General features: G+C 34.3%; 1 protein-coding gene across 1 annotated transcript in view; it reads right to left on the bottom strand.

Annotated features, from left to right (window-relative positions):
• LOC104849748 (olfactory receptor 4F3/4F16/4F29) overlaps positions 1-347 on the bottom strand; it is a 1,044-nt gene extending 697 nt beyond the window's left edge. Inside the window, exon 1 of the mRNA XM_010606272.1 lies at positions 12-347. Within this exon, the coding sequence (XP_010604574.1) occupies positions 12-347 (336 nt within the window). The remainder of the gene's footprint in view (positions 1-11) is intronic.
• Between the last annotated feature and the right edge of the window lie 2,448 nt (positions 348-2,795).

Genomic DNA, 2,795 nt, shown 5'->3' with positions numbered 1-2,795 from the left:
ATCAGCAGCACCATCTCTGCACCACCAACAGTGTGGATGAAGAACATCTGAGTGATGCAGCCTTTCAAGGAGATGACTTTATATTTTCTGAAGAGGTCATAAATCATCTTTGGAGTTGCGATGCTGGACACACCTGTATCGATAAAGGAGAGATTTGCCAGCAGGAAGTACAGTGGGGAATGTAAATGATGATCTGAGATGATTGTGAGTACGATGAGGAGGTTTCCCAGCATGCTTGCTACATAAAAAATTGTGAAAATCAGGAAAAGGAGAATCTGAATTTCCCAAGAACTGGCGAGTCCCATCAAGAAAAATTCGGACACCACCGAGTGATTTCCTGCATCCATCAACTTTCCTTGTGAAGGCTCATCCAAAAGCTACTGTTCCTTCAAGAGCACAGGAGGTGCAGAAAAATCTAATTTTCACATTGATTGAGATGTCCTGTTTATAGATAATGGCACAAAAAATTGAAGATCACCTTGGCATTTTAAAAATAATTTGCACAGTCAAAGAGTCACAAGAGATGAACCCCAGGATTTTTTTTTTCATGCTAAGATATTTAAGAACACTTGATTCTTTCAAATTTAGTTTGAGCTCTAGCATATAACCAAGAATGGAGAAATATAAACAAAGGCACCTAAGAGTTTAGGAGAAGATATATCAGGATGTACAAAGGCTCATACTTCGTAATTTTTATTTTTTTAAAAATGCAAGAGAATGGAAATATGCTAAAATAGAAGGAAGAATTTACTTTTGTCTGTTATACAGCCTACTTTCTGGAGTTTTTTTTTTTTTTAAACTGGAATGCCTTAAGTTCTCTAGATTTACAATTATGTCATTAACAATAGTACTTTAAAATTTTTGCTGGTTGCAGATACTATTCATTTTAGTATTCTTTAATACAGAAGGCCTAGCACATTGTTTGTTTAGTGTTTACCATCCATTTTCCAGTTATACACTGTTCTACTCTTATTTTGAAATAAGATGACAACTATTTCCAGGAACAGTAGGTTGTATTCCCCTTCTTACATTTTCTCAACGCTGAATCCTTGTTAGAATACTTTTCTCCATTCTCTGCTCTTTTATTCATCCTACTTTATTCAGTTCTTTTTATCCTTCTGTAAATACTCTTTGTTTTATATATTGTGCCTTCCAAATCTCTCCTATGTATTTTGTCTTTGTTGATTCATTTCTACTTATAGGTATTGATGTAAATTAAGATAATCTTGTATTTTTCTGTGAAGGAAGTATGAGTGGATATTCTCTTCTTTCTACTTTTCTTTTATAAATTTCTGTTGTGCACATCATTCTCTTTAAAGATGAATATTCAAAGCAGGTTGTAGATTTTCACATCTAAAAGTGTCCCAGTGCTCTGGAAGAATGAGGGAGGAAGATCACAAGTTTCATCCCAGTGTGTGCAAATAGGCAACTTCGCAAGATCCTTCTGAAAACAAAGCAAAGCAAAACAAAACAAAACACCTGAAAATGCACCACACCTGAAAGGCTCTGTATTCAATTCTTAGTGCCATAAAAAGAAGAAATAAAGATTCAAGTACAAGTAGATTCCATTTTCCAGGTATTCTTAATTATACCACTCTTTAAATTACTGACAACCTAAAATCAAAGATAATTTCAGAGGCCTAAGGATCAGGGTACCTAGCTGAGTTTCACATATGATGTGGGTCTTGGAGTTTAATCCATCATTGCCATCTCCCCTTACACATCTCATCATAACGTTATCTACTCTTTCTTAGATACTAGTTTCCTTCTCTTTACCTCCCCAAAGATGCTACTTGTATGTCATTCTGCCACTGATCTAGTCTTCTCCAAGTTCCAAGAATTCAGAATTATTCTTCTTAGACCCCTCTCAAGTAAATCATTTATATACCAAGCCAGTTCTACAAAAGGTGTTAGCAGAGATTGGTTAATGCAGTTTCTTGGGTTTATATTAATGCAATTCTCATCATATTTTTATTTTAGTTAGATATTTTCTAAACTGTGCTATTTTCTTGTTATTCTAGGCCTCTACACCTCTGCAATTTTCATTCTGCACTTTGCCCACTAGAGAAGGTGATATTAAAACTTAGCACTCAATTTCTGAAGTACTGCCTATACACAATATTAGCTGCCTATACCACAGTTTCTCCTGAAAATTGAAGTATTCTCTGTCTTACAGTCCCTTCATTTTGGTTGCATAAAAAGGAATAAGCAAAGAAAAACAGATAACTCTTCTCTGAGCCTCAGGATTTGTTCATATTCAAAATTGAAACCTTTTGCAAAGAAAGGCAGAGAGAATCAAAACTCTCCCTTACCTGAATCAGTATCTGTTTTCCTAAGGTGGTAGACCAATTTCTTCAAATTTTCATAAAACACAAAATGCTTAAATTTGCAATCCAAGCTACTCAGGAGGTGGAGGCATGTGACCTCAAGTTCAAGACTATCTTGGGCAACATAGGAAGACCTTGTTTCAACATTAAAAAAATTTAAGCTTCAATCATATAAGAGCTATAATTCTTAAAGAGAAAAGTAGGAAGTTGTTTAAGCGATGCTAAGAACTAGGTGAGAGAAATTAGAACTTGAAAAAAAACCCACAAAAAATGATTATATAACTTAAGAATTTATCTTAAAAATAAAAGGAAATGAAGAATAGTGATATAGAAAGAAATATGGGATTTAAAGGATTAAACATCATATGTTTCTTCCATCTGGAATACCTTCCTCTGATCAAATTCTTACCATTCAGTCAAGATTCTGCTTTTATGTCTTTTCCAAAGGCATCATTCCAGATTCCATTA

The sequence above is a fragment of the Fukomys damarensis genome, unplaced genomic scaffold (assembly GCF_012274545.1).
Source record: "Fukomys damarensis isolate Sample0158 unplaced genomic scaffold, DMR_v1.0_HiC HiC_scaffold_17, whole genome shotgun sequence".
In the NCBI taxonomy this organism is placed as follows: domain Eukaryota; kingdom Metazoa; phylum Chordata; class Mammalia; order Rodentia; family Bathyergidae; genus Fukomys; species Fukomys damarensis.
This window is presented reverse-complemented; position numbering and strand designations above follow the sequence as displayed.